The sequence below is a fragment of the Aotus nancymaae genome, unplaced genomic scaffold (assembly GCF_030222135.1).
Source record: "Aotus nancymaae isolate 86718 unplaced genomic scaffold, 86718_ANA_hifiasm-v0.15.2.pri h1tg000059l, whole genome shotgun sequence".
NCBI classification, from domain to species: Eukaryota; Metazoa; Chordata; class Mammalia; order Primates; family Aotidae; genus Aotus; species Aotus nancymaae.
In genome coordinates this window covers 50,941,472-50,962,612 of record NW_026988473.1, presented here as the reverse complement: position 1 = coordinate 50,962,612, position 21,141 = coordinate 50,941,472, and the positions used below count along the sequence as shown (strand labels likewise).

The 21,141-nt window shown below is 41.2% G+C and overlaps 1 protein-coding gene and 1 long non-coding RNA gene across 2 annotated transcripts; one reads left to right on the top strand and one right to left on the bottom strand.

Moving 5' to 3' along the window:
* Window positions 1-8,058, top strand: LOC135270110 (uncharacterized). The gene is made up of 3 exons (XR_010338355.1): window positions 1-3,161; window positions 5,091-5,297; window positions 7,172-8,058. It is a non-coding gene; the product is annotated as an uncharacterized LOC135270110 (long non-coding RNA).
* Window positions 1,824-18,601, bottom strand: TMEM9B (TMEM9 domain family member B). Its single transcript, XM_012456700.3, has 5 exons — window positions 18,374-18,601; window positions 16,245-16,336; window positions 11,512-11,620; window positions 7,937-8,071; window positions 1,824-3,070 (listed from the first exon to the last, which is right to left on the bottom strand). Exons 1-5 carry the CDS (start codon window positions 18,476-18,478, stop codon window positions 2,915-2,917), a joined length of 597 nt encoding a protein of 198 aa, XP_012312123.2. The 5' UTR covers window positions 18,479-18,601; the 3' UTR covers window positions 1,824-2,914.
* Between the last annotated feature and the right edge of the window lie 2,540 nt (window positions 18,602-21,141).

Genomic DNA, 21,141 nt, shown 5'->3' with positions numbered 1-21,141 from the left:
TTTGCCCATTTTTAAATCAAAATTTTTGTCTCTTGAGTTTTAAGTGTTCTTTGTATATTTTAGATAGCAGTCCTTTATCAGATATGTCATCACCACCATCTGGATATTCTGTTCTAAAAGTTTTGTAGTTTTGCATTTTACATGTAGGCCTATGATCTACTTTGAGTTAATTTTTGTGAAGGGTGTAAGGTATGAATCTAGATTTATTTATTTGCATGTGGATGTCCAGTTGTTCCAGTACCATTTGTTGAAAAGACTATTTTTACTCTATTGTATTGCTTTTGCTCCTTTGTCAAAGATCAGTTGACTGTATGTATATGGGCCTATTTCTGGGTTCTGTATCCTGTTCCACTGACCTTTTTTGCCAGTAGCATACTGTCATGATTACTGTAGTTTTACGGTAAGTCTCAAAGGTAGTGCTAGTTTTCTGACTTTGTTGTTATCCTTTAATATTGTGTTGGCTATTCTGTGTCTTTTGCCTTTTTATACCCTTTAGAATAAGTTTAATATCCACAAAATAACTTTCTAGGATATTGATTGGGATTGCACTGGATCTATAGATCAAGTTGGAAAGAACTGCCATCTAAACAATATTGAGCCTTCCCATTAGTGAACATGAAATTTCTCTTCATTTATTTATTTGGTTTACTTAATCAAAGTTTTGCAGTTGTCCTCATAGAGATCTTGTACACATTTTATTAGATTAATACCTAAGTATTTCATTTTGGGGGTGCTACTGTGAAGGGTATTGTTTTTAATTTCAAAATCTACTGTTAATGGCTGGCATATAGGAAAGTGATTGACATTTTTTAGAGACAGGGTCTTGCTGTGTTTCCCAGGCTGGAGTGCAGTGGCTATTCATGCAGCAATCATAGCTTACTGCAGCCTCAAAACTCCTAGCCTCAAGCAGTCCTCCTGCTTCAGTCTCCTGAGTAGCTGGGACTGCAGATACATGCCACTGCACTTGGTTTGATTGACTTTTGTATACTAACTTTGCATCCTGCAACCTTTTATAATCACTTATTAGTTCTAGTCTTTTGTTATTGTCAATTCTTCTGGGTTTTCTACATAGACAATCATTGCATCAGTAAACAAAGACAGTTCTCTCTTCCTTCCCAATATGTATACCTTTTATTATTTCCTTCTCTTGTCTCATTGCATTGGCTAGGACTTCCAGTACAAGGGTGAAAAGGAGTAGTAAGAGAAGACATCCTTGCCTTATTCCTGATCTTAGGGGGAAAGCTTGTAATTTCTCATTATTAAGTATATGTTAACTGTGGGTTTTTTTTGGTAAGCTTATTTTTTTATCTAGTTGAAATTCCCCTCTATTCCTAGTTTCCTGAGAATTTTTATCATGAATGGGGTTATTTTGTCAAATGCTTTTTCTGCTACTGAGATGGTCATGTAATTTTTCTCCTTTAGATGTGATGGTCTACATTATTTTCAAATGTTGAACCAGCTTTGCATACCTGGGATAAATTCTACTTGGTCATGGTTGAACTTAAATCTTTTAATACTAACAATAAAATAGATAATTTTAGTTATATTTGTGGGTGCTTAAAAAACTAAATTGTACTAAACCCCCAAAACCCCATTAACAGCTCCTAAAACCTCACTTTTATGAATTTAATGTACTTCTATTTTTTTTTTGCCAAGAATTTCTCCTTCAGGAACTTAAAAATCTCCCAATTTATCAAAATATTAGTGTACTTTTCAGAAACCCACCCCAAAATTCATATATCCTGTCTTTCTGTACATGCACACACAGATAATTTACACCAATGTTTTACAGTTAGGTTGGTATTAAAACAGTAGTCTCAGAACAGGGTACAAAATATCTTTATATCTTCAATCTCATACAGCAAAAGAGGGAGGAGGAAAAAGGAGATATAGATACAGTGATGGATGTTTCAAAAATTATTTTTATTGTTACATTTCAAAGAGGACATAGGAAGAAAAAAGCCAGTTATCCAATAACTGTTATACCTTTCAGAAGAGGCACCGGCAACCCTAGCCCTAGTTCAAAGCTGCACACATTGGAGCTCAAACAGCTGCCTCTCAACACGACTAGAAATGCTAAGTATGTATATATTATCAATCCAGGGAGGCTTGGGTTTAAAATAAAATTTCTTTATTGCAAGTGTCCAAGTCCTTAGGATCTGTCCTTAAAGATACTAGAAGAAGATGAGTGAGACCACACACACCAAGGCTATGTTTAGTCTTTAGAGTAAACTAGCAAATGGCCAGTTTGTTCTAGGATGCATTGCATCAGACATCACAGTACATGAAGAAAATCTGCTTTCTGTGAAAAGCCACCAGGCATTTCAGATCCAGTTTACCATGAAGTGCGGACACAGGAAATACCCAGATAATACAGTCAGTGCAAAAGTCAAATGGGTAAGTCAGCTCTTTGATGAGGCTGGCTACACTGCAAAATATAAATGAAACTCAAAAATAGAAGGTAAGGTCTATTTACAAAAGTTTGTTTAGTAAAGTGACTTGAAAAAAGTTGTTAACCACTTCCCAGGCATCCCTCCCCTCTCCCACCAAAAGAAAAAAAACAAAAACCCTGAAAATTATCTTGAAAATCAAGTTAAAACTATGTGGTGAAAAAGAGAGTGCTTATTCCAGGTAAAGGACTTCAAGATAATTTACAGGCGTATTTATTTTTAGTAAAAGTCACAAATAAGAAGACTCATTGGCTGACTTTGAGCTGTGTGTTTTTAAAAAATGTCTCTATTATTACATTAACAAGAAAAAAAAATCAAGCATGTTTTTGCTTCCAGTTTTGAATTGTCCAGTAATAGTTGGTGAAATCAACAGGGTATTAAAATGAAACCCAGCAAAACCCAGTCAATTATTTCTTTGAGTTGTCTGCCTGTTTCTTTCTAGTCACCTTGAATTCAATTCCCAATTAGCTGAGGACAACATGTCGGTCAAAGACAGACTTTCGCTGCTCTTGAACTTGAAGCTTCCAGCGCTGCTGGGCATATTCTACCTTGTTCAGCACGTTGGCTCGACTGCGGGAGCGGGCTAGCACATTGTGGGCATTTGCAAAAGGTTGATGATCCTAAAAGTCCAGGAATGGAGAACATTAGAGATGGCACAGTCAGTGTAAAACACAGACATAAAACAGTCACCAGACCGCCGCAGAGATAGAAGTAGGTGAACTTTTTTTTTTTTTCTTTTGGGAAGGGAGGGGAGGGGAGGGGAACAGAGGAGAAGGGAATATGGGGAGGGGAGGGAAGGGGAGGAGAACAGAGAAAAAGAGAATATAGGGAGGGGAGGTGAGGCCTGGGGAACAGAGGGGAAGGGAATATAGGGAAGAGAGGAAGGGTGGGGAGGGAGGGGAGGGGAGCAAGTGAACTTTTCAAACAACAAAGCATCTATTTGGCTAAGCACTCAACTACCAGATACAGTATGAACTCAAGCACAGACCTAGGTGGTTCAAGAAACGTAAGCGATGAGGGAATATTTGTGAAACGTTCCTATGGGTCATCATTTCCAAAGATATTTCCCTTAAAGAAGTGGGGACCAAGCAAAAGACAGTGGTCATTTGTGTTAAAAAGAAGGCTTCCCTAACTGGTAGGGAAAACAAAATCGATTTTCGTGTTAATACTTCTCCATGTTACAGATATGGAACGAAGTAGGGTCTTCCCTTGCTTTATTCAATACTATATTGCTAATCTGTGGCAGAGGAAAGATCTGTCTTTTAATTTCCTGTCTCCATTAGAATTGTTTTCTTGCCAGCTTGGGGCCATATTCACTCTGGGAGGGTAAACTGACAGAATCGAATCTTGGTTGTTTTTAATCTGTCCCTGTATCCTCAACACATACACTAACTGGACTAGCTTCCAAAAGCTTCCTCATTTCCCAGCTTCCCAATCTGTAATGAAGAGAGACGCAGCTCCAGTGCTACAATCACTCTCTATTACCAAGGATAGTAGGAAATCATTTACTTAGCATCTCTATTCAACAAAGACTTGAATCTTACATTGTTAAGCACCCGGTGGCTTCCATGTAAGCTGCCACCTAAGGAAAGAGGCTACTGAAGGGTTGCCCAGGTATATGAGTAGAAAACCAACCTATCCTGGTCAAAGTAAGCCAGTGCAACTGGATGTTTGTAGTCATTACACAGGAAACCACTATGCTAATCTATTTATGAATGAGATATAAACACAGCTGTCTAAATGACAAAAAGCATTCAATAGTAATTTATTGCTTTTGTTTGCCTTTTCCTTTATCTTTTTCCTGAACCCCATGTTAGCAAAGCTTCTAAATGTTCCAACAGAAGATCCAAGTCACAAGTTGTACCTTTTACACTAAACTTTGCCTCTAGGAAAGAAATGACATTATTTTGCTGTGTGTGTTTGAAAAAGCTCTATTATATATCCAGGGCAGGAGTCAGCATGTATATGGAAAGCTATGTACATAAACACATAACTGTAATTACAGGAGTTAGAACACCTGGTCTTGTTTTTAAATAGCAAGATATTTTATACAATGTCTACATTTGAAAGACATCAAAGAGTTTCCTATAAAGAATCTTTCCTCCTCTTTTTTGCCAAAATTCCTTCAACTTTTCACTTAATTCAGGTAATGGCTTGTATAAACCCTAAAACTCTATTTAAAAAGTGGGATTTTTTTTTTTTTTTTTAAAGAGATGGGGTCTCACTATATTGCCCAGACTAGACATGAACCTTTATTTTTTTGTTTTGAAATAGGGTCTAGCCATGTTGCCCAGGCTGGAATGCAGTGGCTATTCACAGGTTAATCATAGCTCACTGAAGCTTTGAACTCCTGGCCTCAAGTGATAATCCTGCCTCAGGCTCCCAAGTAGCTGGGACCTATAGCTTATTTTTAAACTTTTAACCTTACAAATGAAAATAATAAAGGCAATTCCATGAGGCTTAAAATGTTTTTTAGCTTTTTTTCTTACATTTTAAAAAGAAAAAAAGGAGTCAGGCTAAAGTTATAGAATTGCTTGATTTCCCATTAAGGAAATAAATTCAAGGTCATTTAACAAATTAGCACAAAGACTAAAACTTAGCCTCCTAACCCTGACTTGGTGTTATTTTGTCTCAAAACAGATTTTGGTCAGGTAGATTAAAATGACACCATAAGAATACGGTGCTTCAATGAACTTGTGTATAAAATAGCATCCCCTGAGTCAAGGACCAGAGGAAGAAAATATTATCAGCACTGGTTTGTTTTGACATAAGCAATGCTGGGAAGGAGGATGTACTTGATCAGCAGAGGACCTCTCCACTTCCTAGTGCTGTTATCTATGCTTCAAGGTAAGGGAGAAAAATCTTAAGGAACAAGTTCAAAAGACTAAACAAATCAGGTAATCCTTTGAGTCTGCTCTCTACCTATCAGAACAAGATTGAACTAGCTGCTCATGGTCATGGATGCTGGCGGAATGCAAATAGAGATTTACCCTTATGTTTGTTCTTTTACACCTGATAAAAGTACAATAAATACAAAACATGTTTTAGTGTAATGCTTTGGTAATAATGATGGTGTGTCATGGATATATGATATAGTAAATACTGTGACTACTTGCAGTGAGCTTAACTATTTGTACTCTTATTTGCTTTAAAATGCTCTACACTGAACAAAAACAGAAAAATGAAAACAGAATTTAACAAAAACATTTTTAAAGTACATAGTGAAGAACTCACATCTTGGATAAGCAACAGTTTTAAGAATTAAAATTCACTTATTTTTGTAGAGTTGTTACTATAAATTCACAGCTCTGATCAGAAAACCTCCCCCTGCCTAGAATCAGTTTAAAAGACATCCAGGACTCAGCCAGGGTTCCCACAGACAACGTTCTCAAATAGTTAACACACAGGCAGAATGAACCACTGGTGGACAAAACGATTACTGAGCATGTGGCCCCACCATTAAATGCCTGCCCTACATGTTTTCATCTCTACATCCATTTCTTTTATGTTCTGTGTTATCTGTTTCTGAAATCGGGAACAGATATTTAATGCTGTAAAGGAAGGATGTAGTTTAAGTCAGACTTTCAATGTCTGTGCCTATAGATTCACAGACATTCCAGGGTAAAAAGACTTTTGACTGTGGTTGGCAAGGGCTCACTCCGGTTTGGCTTTTGAATTGAATCTTAAAACTATTTTAAATTTTATCCATTTTAAAATGGAACACAGTCCAATGTAATAACCCATAAGAAAAAGTAATTTCTAAAACTAATTATATATAATAATGACAGAATGGAAAATTCAGAAACAATTCCATTCAGGATAATGATAAAAAAATATTCAGCCAGGCATGGTGGCTCATGCTTGCAATCCCAACACTTTGTGAGGCAAGGCAGGTGGATCACCTGAGGTCAGGAGCTCAAGAGCAGCCTGGTCAACATGGTGAAACCCCATCTCTACTAAAAATACAAAAAAAAAAAAGCCGGGCACGGTGGCTCAAGCCTGTAATTCCAGCACTTTGGGAGGCCGAGGCGGGTGGATCACGAGGTCAAGAGATCGAGACCATCCTGGTCAACATGGTGAAACCCCGTCTCTACTAAAAATACAAAAAATTAGCTGGGCATGGTGGCGCGTGCCTGTAATCCCAGCTACTCAGGAGGCTGAGGCAGGAGAATTGCCTGAACCCAGGAGGCGGAGGTTACGGTGAGCTGAGATCGTGCCATTGCACTCCAGCCTGGGTAACAAGAGCAAAACTCCGTCTCAAAAAAAATACAAAAAAATACAAAAAAAAAATTAGCCAGGTGTGGTGGTGCACACCTATAGTCCCAGCTACTTGGGAGGCTCAGGCAGGAGAACTGCTTTAACCCAGGAGGCAGAGGTTGCAGTGAGCTGAGGTCATACCACTGTACTCCAGCCTGGGCAACAGAACAAGACTGTCTCAAAAAGAAAAAAATTCTCTAAGCTAGACTGAATAACAAGTTTGTGGACTATGTCCATTTCTGGACATTTGTGAATAAACAAAAAGCCCATGAAACAATTTATACCCTGATTATGCCAACTATATATATATACACACACATATATACTACATATATGCACATATATAATGTACACACACGTGTGTGTGTTTTAAAGATAGGACGATAATCTAGCGTGATGGTAGTGATGGTTTTATTTTTCTCTAAAGATCTCAAGTTTTGTTTTATTGTGGTTTTTTTTGACAGATTTCTTGCTCTGTTGCTCAGGCTGGAGTCCTATGGTGTGATCACAGTTACTGCAACCTCGAACTCTTGGGGTCAAGTGACACTCCCGTCTCAGCCTCCTGAATAGTTCAGACCACAGGCATGCACCACCATATCCGGCTAATGTTTTTATTTTTTGTAGAGATGGGGTCTCACCATGTTGCCCAGGCGAGTCTTGAACTCTTGGGCTCAAGTGATCCTCCCACCTTGGCCTCCCAAAGTGTTGGGATTACAGGTGTAAGCCCCAACACTTGGCCCACAGATTTTTTTTAAGCAGTAGAAAAAAAGGAAATATAAAACATCAGCAGGTTTGCAAGCTGTACTTCATCAAGAAAAGAACATCATGATCTTCATACTTCCCTTGACTAAAACCTTTGTGCCATCTAAAATATTTGGTGATATTGACAGGAAAAGTGTTTAAGGCAGGAGAGCTTGAAGAGAAAATGGTCTCATACTTTTCTCAATGTAAACAGGGAATGGCAATAAAATTGTGCCCTTGGTACTGAAAGCAAGGCCCTGTATGCACGTTTACCAAAGATCGTCAGTTTAAATCATGACATTTATGGCTTCATCAAGCAATTTCTTCATAAAGAGATATATACTGAAATCAGAACTGTTTGTTTTTAGCTTCTCTAGCTGAGGATCTGCTTCAGCATGTGAACATCTGTATGTGACTATTTTTCATTTGCACCTCACATCAAATGATAGAGATTGGCCATGAGCAGCTAGGGCAGGCTGAGAACTTACCCCAATATCATCATCACTCTGTATCAACTGTGAGTGTCCAAAGAGGCGCCTCTTCAGTATGGGCTCAACCAGAGTAAGATATACCATGTACAGAAGTAGAAGGCCCAAAATGGAGAGATAAATTATAATGGTAACCTAAAGGAAATTGAAAATTAAGTTACATCTCTGATCAAGCCCATAAATCAGAATTTTGTATGATAATAGTAAAGCTGACTGACATACCTGCTAAGCATATAGGATTTCTATACAAACCAGATAGCAATGTAAGAAATAAACTCAACTATTCACCAAAGTGTTATTTAAGAAAAAGAGGAAAGATCTTTAGAATCTTTTTGCAAGTCTTCAAGACTTCATCTTCACCTACTGCTAATCACTTGTCACCACTGCTAGCACAGCAGTTGTTTTTCCCAGCTGAACATAATCTCCTAGATTCAGCTAGGACATTATGTTTGGACTGCTGCCAAAACAACTTAAACCCCAACAGAAAATGTAATTCAACAGAATACTCTTTAGATCAATTTAGATATACAAAAGTATTTTCTAGGCTGGCGATTCTTTCTTTTTCTTCCTTTTTTTTTTTTTTTTGAGATGTAGTCTTGCTCTGTAGCCCAGGTTGGAGTGGAGTGGTGTGATCTCGGCTCACTGCAACCTCCGCCTCCCAGGTTCAAGTCTTTCTCCTGCTTCAGCCTCCCAAGTAGCTGGAACTACAGGCAGGCACCACCATGCCCAGGTAATTTTGTTGTGTTTCTAGTAGAGACAAGGTTTCGCCATGTTGGCCAGGATGGTCTCGATCTCCTGACCTCATGATCCACCCGCCTTGGCCTCTCAAAGTGCTGGGATTACAGGCGTGAGCCACTGTGCCCAGCTGGCCGATTTTTCTTGTGACCTTAATTCATGCACTGACAAAAAGTACAATGTGACACACACACTAGAAGGACTACAATCAAATAAATGGACAATGACAATACCAAGTGTTGGCAAGGATGTGGAGAAACAGCCCTCATACACTGTGGTGGGAATGTAAAATGGTACAACCTCTTTAGGAAACAACCTGGCAGTCTCTTACAAGTTAAACATGGCCAGGCGGAGTGGCTCATGCCTGTAATTTTGGCATTCTGGGAGGCTGAGGCAAGTGGATCACAAAGTCAGGAGATCGAGACGATCCTGGCCAACATGGTGAAACCCCATCTCTACTAAAAATACAAAAATTAGCTGGGCGTAGTGGCGCACATCTGTAATCCTAGCTACTAGGGAAGCTGAGGTAGAATCGCTTGAACCCAGGAGGTGGAGACTGCAGTGAGCCAAGATCACGCCACTGCACTCCAGCCTGGCAACAGAGTGAGACTCTGTCTCAAAAAAAAAAAAAAAGTTAAACATAATTTAACCATTCTAAGGAATTAACCCAGGAGAATGGAAAACACATATATCCATACAAAGACATTTATGTAGATATTCATGACAGTATTATTCATAATAGTAGAAACTCAGAAATAATCCAAATGTCCATCAACTAATAAACGCATATTTATATAGTGAAATACTATTCAGCGATAGAAATTAGGTACTGATACATGCTACAACTTGGATAAACATCAAAAACATGCTAAATGAAAGAAGCTAGTCATAGAAGACAACACACTGTATGATTTCCATATACATGAAATGTCCATGTATGTAGAGACAGAAAATGGACTAGCGATTGTCTGGGGGTGGAGCTAGAAATAGGATTAACTGCAAATGGGCATGAGGGATCTTTTTGGGGTGGTAGAAATGTCCTGAAACTGGATTTTTTTTTTTTTTTGAGACAGTCTCACTCTGTCACCCAGGCTAGAGTGCAGTGGAACGATCTCAGCTAACTACAACCTCTGCCTCCAGAATCAAGTGATTCTCATGCGTTAGCCTCCCAAATAGCTAATTTTTATAATTTTAATAGAGATAAGGTTTCACCATGTTGACCAGGCTGGTTTCGAACTTCTGACCTCAGATGATCCGCCCACCTTGGCCTTCCAAAGTGGTGGGATTATAGGTGTAAGCCACCATGCCTGAAACTGGATTTTAAAATGTTTTAAATCTACTGAAGTTTATAAAACTGGATACTTATAATAAGTGACTTTTGGCTGGCCGCAGTGGCTCACGCCTGTAATCCCAGCACTTTGGGAGGCCGAGGCGGGTGGATCACGAGGTCGAGATTGAGACCATCCTGGCCAACATGGTGAAACCCTGTCTCTACTAAAAAATACAAAAATTAGCTGGGCATGGTGGCGCGTGCCTGTAATCCCAGCTATTAGGGAGGCTGAGGCAGGAGAATTGCTTGAACCTGGGAGGCAGAGGTTGCAGTGAAACGAGATCGTGCCACTGCACTCCAGCCTGGCACCTGGTGACAGAGCGAGACTCTCTCAAAAAAAAAAAAAAAGTGACTTTCAGGATACATCAATTGTGTATTTTTTACAAATCTGTTGAACAATAGTACAATGAGGATTTCTCTACAGTTCAGCACCCTGCTGGAGCAAGAGCTCTTCCACAGGGTCAATCACAGCAGAAATCTTTGTGACTATTATAACTAACCAACCCAGATTCCCCACAGGGCTTCTTTGGGGTAAAAGGAATGGGAAGTGCCATGTAAAAAAATTTACTATAATAAAGTAACTGAACTCATTAGAGATACAAAATGGTGATGAGAGTTTTCTATATTCTATTTACTACAGCAACAGTCGACAACCTTTTTGGCACCAGGGACCAATTTCATGGAAGACAATTTTTCCAGGGACTGGAGGTGGTGGGGGATGGTTTGGGGATGATTCCAGCACATTTACTGTGCACTTTATTTCTATTATTATTATATATAATGAAATAATTATACAATTTACCACAATGTAGAATCAATGGGAGCCCTAAGCTTGTTTTCTTGCAACTAGACAGTCCCATCTGGGGGTGATGGAAGACAGGGACAGTTCATCAGGCACTAGATTCTCATTCTCATAAGGAGCACACAACCTAGATCCCTCACATATGTAGTTCACAATGGTGTTCACGCTCCTATGAGAATCTAATGCTGCTGCTGATCTGACAGGAGGTGGAGCTCAGGCGGTAATTCGAGTGATGGGGGAGCGACTGTAAATAAGATGAAGCTTCGCTCACTGGCCCACTGCTCACTTCCTGCTGTATGGCCCTGTTCCTAACAGACCACAGACTGGGCAGTGGCCTGAGGGCTGGGGACCTCTGTCCTACAGAAAATGAAGAAGGGAAATCTTAAAATCCAGAAGTAATATTTCTAGAATAATTACTATATATTTAATTTTTTTAAAGGGTTGGAAAGGCAAGGAAAGGAGGGCTTAAAAATGCTCTCTCAGCCTCTGGCACACATGGCGTACACAGAAGCTGGGATATCTTTCTGGAATATGCTAATTACACATAGGGCATTTTTGTGCCATTTCATGTATCTATCTAACATGCCCTAACTAATCCACAAAACATCTCAGTGAGGCAGGCAGAACAGGTCCACTATTTATTTTGGGGAGGGAGTCCAAAATTTTCTGTCTTGTCTAGATAGACAGACAGAGAGATACATATTTTACCTTGATTGTGACAGAGCTTCTTTCTTCGTATTTGCATTCACAGCGTAGACAGTATGCTTCTACGTCAGGCCCCCGCACAGGCATGGGCTCCACAACATGAAGGCAATCACTGAAAAAGATAAAACGCGACTTAAGCCCAGCTAGCTCTTCTGCTTGCTCTGATCAAAACTTTCCTGAAATCCAGAATAATCATTAAACTTACTCAATGAAAAAGCATAAAAAACAAGTAAAATAATTTCCTCTCTCAATATTAGCATTTTGATAAGATTTAACCATTTAAGAAGCCACCGACACATATATAGTAATGTCTATTATCAAAGTTTAACAGTTAGAAAAATGCACCAGAAAAATCCCAAGTGGGAAGAAAAACTACTTAACAAATCAAGTTATCTTTAGACTTGCTCAGTTACTAAGCAAAACTACTTTAAATGGGTTAAAGTGATGTGGGGCATTGTTCAGATAAACAATTATCTCTTTTTTGAACTAACATCATTCTGTTTTGTTTTTTAAGAGATGAGGTCTTGTTCTGTCACTTGGGCTGTAGTGCAATGTTGCCATCATAGCTCATTGCAGCCTCAGACTCCTGGGCTCAAGTGATCCTCCTGCCTCAACCTCCAGAGCAGCTATGATTACAGGAGCATGCCACCATGCCTGGCTAATTTTTCAATTTGTTGTAGAGATCAGGTCTTGGTTTGTTTCCCTAACATGTCTGGAATACCTGACCTCAAGTGATCCTCCTATCTTGGCCTCCTAAAGTGCTGGGATTACAGGTGTGAGCCACTGTACCCAGCCAACATCATTCTTAACTGCCAGTGTGGTAAATAAATGACTTACCACGTTTAATAGAGTGGTAAATTCTGAAACTCTGAAAATTGAACCCTCAAAGCCACACACAGGAAGAAACAATCACTTTTCTTAATGAGCAAATATACTGAAAAAGCAAGGAGAAGTAGAATGAGAATAAAAATATTTAAAAACAAAACTGGTTATTCCAAATAACTAAATAAAAACAAAAAGATGAATGTTTTTGTTGAATGTTACTTATTTCCCCTGACCCCATTTTCAAGGCTAATTATTTATGGTTTATGTAAACACAGTGCTATCAAATTTTTCCTAGGAATCTGTCAATTCTAAATAATAGCTAAATTATTATTCTCCTCAACTATTAAGAGTCTACTCCTCTGATCACCTTCAGCAAAAGTAGGACAAGCCTTCCTGTCCTCCTGCCAGCTGTTGGACAATTCTCTTACCTTTTGGTATCTCTTAGGCATTTCTGGCTGCCTCAAGCACTTCACTACACCATCCTATCTTATTTTACCCACTCTCTTGGGGACACCCAATCCTCTAGGCTGATTCCTTCTCTTTCCCTACCAAAATGTACTTTTTGGAAACAAAGTTACAGCTGGTAGCAGGAGTAAGTTCTAATGTTCTACACCACTGTAAGATGACTATAGTTAATCATGTATATTATAGTTTCAAATGGCTAGAAGGAAGATATTGAATATTTTCAACACGAATAGTAAATGTGTGAGATGTTAAATATTCTGATCAAATCACTGTATTTTATATGTATTGAAACATCACTATGTACCCATACATATGTACAGTTACTGTGTCAAAAATTAATTTCTAGAAATTCATCTTTTCATGTTCTGTTGCCTCTGAACTGTGACATTAGAAAAAATAAAAATTGTACATGGTAAAAGTTGTTAGGTTATCCTTAACAGGTAATTTAATTCTAACAAAGACAGTAATGAAAAATTAAATTTCCACTGATAGTATTTCAAATACAGGTAAAGCCCACAACCCTCACCATAAATGTGTGTGATATCTCTTCCAAATATACAGAAGACCAGGCATGTACCTAACTGGATGCAGGCACAAAACGGGCAGAGGGAACTATATCCCATAACAGGGGTTATCTGAGGATCAGAGAGCTCATCTAGCCTCACACTTAGAGAAGGTCACAGAGTAAATTCATATTTGAAAAAGGATCAGGCCACGTACAATGGCTCATTCCTATAATCCCAGAGTTTTAGGAGGCCAAGATGTGAGGGTCACTTGAGGCCAACTTGAGACCAGCCTAGGAAACACAGTGAGACCCAGTCTTGACAAAAATAAAAATTAGCCAGGTTGATGGTACACAACTGTAGTCCCAGCTACACAGGAGGCTGAGGATGGAAGACCACTGAAGCCTAGGAGTTCAAGGCTACAGTGAGCTATGATTGTGCCACTGCACTCCAGCAATTAAAAAAAAAAAAAGACAGGACCAGAATCAGAATCCAAGACTCCTGCTTCCTACATCAGTTCTTTATCTCTGAACTTAAGGAAAATGAAACTTATCTCCTATTTGGTTTCCTACTTCCGCTTTAGAAGCCTCGGCAACAATACCTAAGAATCACTTGGGAATTTTAAGTGCTAAGTAAGTATTGAGTGTTTCTTTTGAAGGACACACACTTTAATAACAAAAAGATATTGAGTGCTGTGCAAAAGTTGTGCCCGGCCGGAGAGGAAGCAGTAAGGTTGATTCTGGCTGACCAGTCATCATTGAGAGTAGACCTAGACAGAGCTTAACCACTTAAGGAACTAGGCAACACCTCCCCCTAGTGCCAAAAGGAACACATTATTAGCTTTAAATCACACCCCAAACACAAACCAGAGCACTCCAAGTTTTACCTTAGCCACCGTAAGTCAAGACATAAAGAAAAACTGGACAAAATGAAAGGCTTAGGAAGCAACAGGTAAAACTATATCTAGGGCCTCACAGATACTGGAGGCCTCGTAAAGCCGTAATTCTGGTGAATCATAACTTGCCTGCCATTGTAAAGTCAGTTAAAAATGTTTAGTGTCATAATCCAAGCACTTTGGAGGCCAAGGCGGGTGGATCACCTGAGGTCGGGAGTTCAAGACCAGCCTAACCAACATGGTGAAACCTTGTCTTAAAATAAATAAATAAATAAATAAATAAATAAATAAAATTTTTAGTGTCAGTTGGGAACCTATCCCTAGAAAAATGCTAAGCTGCAGGAAAGAAACAAGGAACAGTGGGAGGGAGAGAAGAAAACCCCCAAGCAAGCCTTATTCTCAACTGTTTGTTTTCTTTCTTTCTTTCTTTTTTTGGAGACAGAGTCTTGCTCTGTCACCTAGGCTGCCAGGCTGGAGGGCTGTGGCACATTCTCAGCTCACTGCAACCTCTGCTTCTGGGGCTCAAGTGATTCTCCGCCTCAGTCTCCCAAGTAGCTGGAACTACAGGTGTGTGACACCATGCTCAGCTAATTTTTGTATTTTTAGTAGAGACGGAGTTTTGCCATGTTGGCCAGGCTGTCCTCGAACTCCTAGCCTCAAGTGATCCACCTGCCTTGACCTCCCAATGTGCTGAGATTACAGACGTGAGCCACTGTGCCCTGCCTCTACTGTTTTCAAAGCTATTTTTACTAGTAACGAAGGATGAATGACCTATGGTCTTGTCTGAGCCTGAAATAACAAAAAGTTAGTGAAAAGATTAGTGCTAAACACTTGAATAGTGAGTTCATTTGCTACTTAAGAGACAGGCATCGTATTTCGTTACTGATAATAAACTGTAAGCGCTGAATAAATTTGGAAAATTTATAGACGTAACATTAAAGCTTTATTAAACATTCTTGTATCATATAAAGTAACTTCCTGATATAAAACCTATAAGAATATATACCCAAACCACTTGGTTAATATGACACCACTTAAAGTGGAACATGGAGGTTCACAAGTTCTCAAGAACACACTTACCAAATATGAGACTGAATCTAAATGCATATCAGGGAAGAATAGACAATGGCATCAGAGAAACTAAACATACTTGAAGATGGCCTTTTCTTTTTAACAGATTGGAATACTGCCTACTGAATGAATATAATCTTGTTTCTAACTCTTTGCTGGTTATTTAGCTATGAAATCAGGTACATGTGAAAGTTCCTACCATTTGGAAGTATTTTTCTTAAATTCCTATCCCATCCATCATCTATTGTGGTTACAAACCATAAAACATGACAATTCCATGGGAAGGAACACATTCATCCTGCTGTAACACAACTGCATCCCTACTGTTTCATGGCACACATAGAAAAAGCTATCATTTGTCAGGTCTGCTGGGACAAGCAGAGAAGGCTGCTGGTGGCTGGTCAGTCAGGATCCCCCAGTCATCACAGGCCTGCCTGACTGCCCAAGGGCTGAACAGGTAATATCTCACCACACCTATAACTTCTTCATTTACACCAAATGGGAAACTCTGACATACATAGCTCATTTTCATTTCTTCTTGAGCCTTCTGATACTTGTAAACATAGCTTCACATACTTGGCAATACATCACCAAAACCTACAAGCTGTAAAAATTATAACCCAGATAAAGAAGGCTCGCTAACTTTCCACTGAAAAGCAAGAGGGAAAAAGGTCCCTCACCAAAACTTAAGGGGGTACAGGAAGATAGCTATGGATAGTTTAGGTGCCACAAACCCAGTCATATGCCTCCATGAAACTTTGCCTACCTGGGTCTTAGTGTTTTGGCTGTATACCTTTAAGCCTGCATCATGCACTGAGGGCCTTACTCTCACTTTTTCAAATGGAAATATAATTTTACATTTTTGCTTCAAAGGAAATACTTAAAAAGAAAACTATGCATTTGATGAACATTCTGGGATAACACTGACAACCACAGAAAGAAATGTGACAGGTTAATTCAGTAATCCAGATACTTACCAATCTTTCTGAGATATGTTCTTATTATAAATATGCCCAGAATTTTCTTTATAGGGAGGGCAGATACATTTACATCTGACATCCTCGAAATTCTGTAACCAAAATGGAAACAGTATAGTGTGTTGACTATATTTTTTATAGTTCATTTTATAGTTCATCAATATTTTTTAAAACTGTACCGTATACATTTTGCCAAGCATCTTCTACAAAATATTCTAAAATCATTCATTTAAAACTTTAACTTTGACAAAGTTTTTAAAAGCCACAGTCCTTTGTGGTAATGCAAATGAATCATTATATATTACATGTAGTTATTTTGAAATAATACTTAATACATGATCTAAGACTTAACCATATTTATGGGTCACATGACAATCAAATTATGCTAATGTTATTATCATTTACCTGCCACTAGAAAGACACATAGTAAACAGATAGTTGTGCCTGTAAATAATGTTCATTACTAAAGGCTGGGAAAGAATCAAACTAAAAATGATTCACAAAAAAGTCACAATTCTTCTACGTATCATCCTTTCACCCCTTGGTAAAAGGCACTGACATGGATAAAAGGGGTTGGTCGGGCCAGAGTCCCATAGAAGGGATGAAATGTTAAAGGCACCCAGCTACAACTAGAAAGGAAATGCACACAGGAAGTAGCCTGACTCTAACTGAGATCAGTTTGGTATATGTTCCCAGGAAACTTTGCTTCTAATTCCAGGTTGACGGAGAGAACAACTACCAACGAAACAAGTTTCAAGAGGTGGAGGAACAAGTGACTAAGTATGTGGATAGAGAAAAGAGGAGATGCTTCCTCAGCAAAGGGGAATGTATTTGAGAAGGAAGTGGCTCATCAGTCCCCAGAGGACCTTGCCCACTCCTCCTACATACAGTGATACTTCCGGCAGAGCTACTGACAATTCACAAATGTATTCAGCAACCAGTTAGTGAGCATTTGCTCTGTCTTAGATCTTGTGCTCAATGAGGTGGATTCAGATAAGCATAAGACATGGTTTCTGCTGATAATCAGGACACACCCTAGTAAAGGAGATTGACAAATACATGATCACAATATAGAGAGTTAGGCAAGATATGCAGAGGGTGCCAGCAATGTTTTGAAAGTCAGGAGATGTGCTGCTGTCCCTGTTTCTGGTAGGAGGTAGAGAAGGTTTCAAAAAGAATCTCTGAATCAAAACCATTTGCCTGCCTGTAACCTTTTCCCACTCCTACATTTAAAGGAATTAGAAATTAAAGCTCTTATTTTTAATAATGCAGTATCATTCTGTTTTCCTATCATACTAATGTGAATCCCTTCTGTTTACCCCAATGATGAGCAGCTCATCAATGAGGAAGCACAGGTATGCATGGAGCCAGGGTAGGTCTGGAGAGCTGGGGCACCAGCGAACAGCATGAAGGGTCTAGAAGGTCAAGAAATCAAACCAGGGAGGCCACACCCTCACCTCTCTTGTAGTTTGGTTCTTCCCTTACCCACTAAATTATCAGAAAGGGAGAAGGCAAGAAATGGATCGAGGGGCTCCTGGAGGGAGTTAGGTGAGAATATGAAGCAGGTGAGAGATGCTCCGTAGGTGCTATTAGGAGGGAAGCAGGCCAGAAGGGGTAAGTTCCCACCACAGGAAGGGAGGTGTTAGGGGTGAGCTGAGCTGAGTCGGTCCTTGACAGGGAAGCCTTCTGTCAGATGGATGCTTCCTATCATTCTAACTTGGGGCATGAGGGGCCTGTGAGGCTGGCGGAGGGCGCAGGTGGGCTGTCAGAGCGTAAGGTGGAAAGCTAAAGGCTCTCGGAAGTGAAAAGATTGTCAAGTGAAAGGAGCGTGAGGCCAGGGCTGGGAAGGCAAATGTCAAGGCGGGGAGGGGCTGTTGTCCGGGCTGTGGGCACTGTCGGGGCTGAGGACGGCTGTGGGACGCTGACTGCCAGGCAGTCGGGGCTGAGGGCAAGAGTGCCGCCGGGCAGTCGGGATGGGGGTTGCTGGTGGCGGCGGGGGTCTGAGGGGCTGTGAGGCTAGGGGTCTGGCTGTCAGGAATGGGCTGGGCAGCAGGTTGGCAGACCCAGTTTCCGCAAGGCCGGTGGTAGGGGAGGAGCTTCCGTCAGGAGCGAGACTGGGCGGGACTCACCTTGGCGGCGTCTGACAGCTGCGCCAGCAGGAGTACGAACAGCGCCAGGCATGACAGACTGAGCAAGGAGCCAAGCCGAAGGAGGCCTCCCCATAGAGTCGCCATCGCTGGGGGCCCGGCGGTCCCACAGCTCGGAGCCCCCGCGACCGGCTCCCGGCTCCCGGCTCCCGGCTCGGTCTCAGACTCAGGCTCAGGACCCAGCTGGGGATCCTCCGCCCACTTCCGCCTGGACGCGAAGGCGTCACCGGGTGCGCTGGTTCAGATGCAAAAAGCATCCGCCCCGGAAACGGTTCCCCGTGCGAAGGGCTCGGAGGCTGCGTGGTCCCGGCGCCCGGCCCTGCCTCACCTCGGCACTGGGACGGAAGGGGACTTCTGGGGTGGCAGCCTGGGCCCAGTAGAGCTTTGCAGCTCTTGGATATCCTCCCCGGGCGCAGAAGCTGCAGGTTTATGGAGTCACCATTGAGCTGGAAAAGTCCTCCCGGCACGGAGACCCCAGTAAACTCCGGGTGTCACACAGGGGCCTCTGGCTGCCCATGCGGGCCGGAGCTGTTCGCGCACAGGCAGGGCGGGTGCTGAGCGTGGAAACGGGACTGGAACTGGCCAAGCCATGCTTTTCTGGGAAGCCCACCCCCAGTCAGAGGGTTGGGGGTGGTCCCTGCACCTTAGGTACTAACCTGCTGCCCACGCGCCTCCTGGACACAGTACCCTGTCGGCTTTCTAAGTCAGTGAGCTGCCCTCGTGGGTGTGGCCTCCCCTTGGAGCTCCCCGCTTGCCTCCCCTAGGTCCAGCCTGCAGCTAGGAAGTGGGTCACAGCGACGGGGCTGGGCTGGGCCGGGCCAGGCTCCGGGAGATAGGGAATTGGCGAAATAACTGCTCCAGTAGTATCCTCCGCCTAGAACTCCTGGAGGTGGCGAATTGGGGCGCTACGCCCCGGTAAGGCAGTGCCTGTTCAGGGCTGCCAACTGATCTCCCCAGAGCCGTCATTCTCAGCAAGTACTTTAGGAGTACTTTAGATTGGCACAGTCTTCCACTGAAATATTTTAGTGGAGACAATGGAGATAGTGGCAAGGATGCAGGGATCATCACAGCCTCTAGGGATTTATTAAATGACCTTGGTTGGGCCAATCACTTCCCTTCTCTGGGCCTGTAGTTTTTGGCTCAGTATGAGGGAATGGATTTCAATTTATGCTCCATGTAATACCCGTGTTTTAATCCCTAAACAGATTTTTAAAGATGGTCCTTTTCTAATTTCTGGAAATGTTTTAACAGAATGTTCTCAATCTTTTTCGCCCATGTGATTCTTAGATTCGTGTGAATCTAACACAAGAAGGTGTCTGATATTGTTCCCAACAGGAACCAGAGCGGCAGGGCTAGACGTCCTCTCACCAGACTGCCCTGTGAAGGTGCTGTTACACTGATGAATGATCAAGGCTTTCTAGTAGGTGTTCTGCTGGCCAGAGGACAAACTGGAGACTCGCTGGGTCAAATGTGTCAGTGAGGCACTGGATCTGATTGCTAAAAGGTGATTCAGTTGCAAGTTAGGGGTCAGTTTAGGGTTGTCTAGACTTGGCCTCTAAAGGGAGTGCCTGCCGTATGAAACCTCATAAGCCTTCTCTTCCTTCTGAATTTTTTCAAGGCGGGGGAGGTACTAAGGCTTAGAGAAAATACATAGTTGTGCATCAGTCTGATGGGCCTCATCTGTTTAATGGAGAAACACCAAGCACACTCAGTCTGGGCAGAATATTAGAGCTGCATGGTATAACCACTAGCTAGCTACATGTGGCAGTTGAGCATCTGAAATGTGGCTAGACTGAACTGAAATGTGCTGTGTAAAATATACAGCACATTTCAAAGACTATTTAATTTCAAAGACAATATTTTTAAAATGAAAAATATTTCAATAATTTTATGATTTAAATATTTTAGATAATATTAGGTTAAATAAAATATATTAGTAAAATATTTCACCTGTTTTTTAACCTCTTAAATGTGGCTACTATAAAATGTTATAGTGCTGTTAGGAAGTGCTGTTCTCGAATACAGAATGTGGCTGCCATGAGTGGAGTGTGACTATGAGATAGTTGCCTGACTGGAGACAATGAAGGCTTAGGCCCAGGTAAGGAGCAGGCTGACAAGAACTGGCACAGCTAGAGCTGAATGTTTGGGGGAAGTGTATGTCTGCCAAAAAATGAATGTAATTTCAAGTGACTCAACAGACGTGGAGGGGTCAGTTTCTCTTGTTCTGCCCTGTTCATATCTAGATAACCCTTACTTTTCCTTTAGGTCAGGGGTCAAGCCAGAAAACCTTCCCTAAGCGCACTCCTTTCTATGTTTGTGTAGATCTCTTAACTTTACCCCATTGTGATAAAATTAAGTTTTCACATTTGCCTTTATACTCCAGCCTCCACCAAAATATTCTGAGTTCTCTGAGGGTAAGGATTTTGTCTTATTATCGTTATACCTGGAGACAGATTAATAGGATGTTTGTAGGGACCAGGGAAAAGGTGAATAGGACAGGCTCCTCTGGTTAGTCTAAAAGAAAAGTATCCAGCACCTACTTGAATCCTTATTTGATTTCTTTCTGACCATGAGAGGGGATGCTGAGGTTCCCAAAGATGTGCACATGGGAGTTGTTCTGTTTACAGACAGCACTGGCCTTAGTACCCACTCTTCTCCCTCTCTTTTCCTTGCTTCTTTGTAACTAGGTTTACCTACTCCCTTCCTCAAAATGAGTGACATAGGTCCAGGTGTAACCTCCCACCTGGCCT